Below are 619 nucleotides of genomic sequence, written 5' to 3'. Positions count from 1 at the left end.
GCCCCTACCTGAGGATGCTGCTCAGGCAGAAGGAGCAGTAGCGGTGGCCACACTGAGCCTGGAAGGGCCTGCGCAGGACGTTCTTACAGGCTGAGCACAGGTACTTGTCCTCCAGCTTGGTCCCCAGGAGGGTCGTGGAGAAGCCGGGCTGCAGCACGTCTAGGGAGCCGGGAGGGGTCACGCTGGCCGCAGCCATGGACGTCGTGTCCCCCGAGAACGCCAAGCCCTGAGGAAGAACAGAGGCGTCGAGGCAGTCGAGCGGCGCCCGGCTCCGCAGTCATCCTCCGGGAAGTGCCGGCCTGGTGGGCAGGACTCTAACTGGTCAAGCCGACTGGTAGCAGCATGACTCTGACAGGGTCCCATCTGCCACCACAAACTCGGAAACCAAGGCTTAGCAGGTGTGGCGACCTGCCCACGCCACATGGTTGGCATCCGCACGCCCACCGCAGCGCCTTGGCCAGTGGGCTCCCCTCCCCTTCCCGCCAACGCGAGTGCCCGGCGGTGCCGGCCTCCTGAGGGTCCCACACTAACTCCGACGCTGCGTGGACAGCCCCTACAATGGGTCGGGCACCAGCCTGCAGTGCCCAGAGGTGGCCACTCTGCCAAGCTGCCTCTCTCA

The 619-nt window shown here is 66.2% G+C and overlaps 1 protein-coding gene across 1 annotated transcript in view; it reads right to left on the bottom strand.

Annotated features, from left to right (window-relative positions):
- The window catches only part of TRAF2 (TNF receptor associated factor 2), a 30,313-nt gene extending 29,923 nt beyond the window's left edge, over positions 1-390 (bottom strand). Inside the window, exon 1 of the mRNA XM_015572332.1 lies at positions 9-390. Within this exon, the coding sequence (XP_015427818.1) occupies positions 9-196 (188 nt within the window). The 5' untranslated portion in view covers positions 197-390. The remainder of the gene's footprint in view (positions 1-8) is intronic.
- Between the last annotated feature and the right edge of the window lie 229 nt (positions 391-619).

Source organism: Myotis davidii, unplaced genomic scaffold (assembly GCF_000327345.1).
Source record: "Myotis davidii unplaced genomic scaffold, ASM32734v1 scaffold609, whole genome shotgun sequence".
NCBI lineage: Eukaryota > Metazoa > Chordata > Mammalia > Chiroptera > Vespertilionidae > Myotis > Myotis davidii.
Note: the sequence above shows the minus strand (reverse complement) of the source record. Positions and strands in the feature narration are given on the sequence as shown.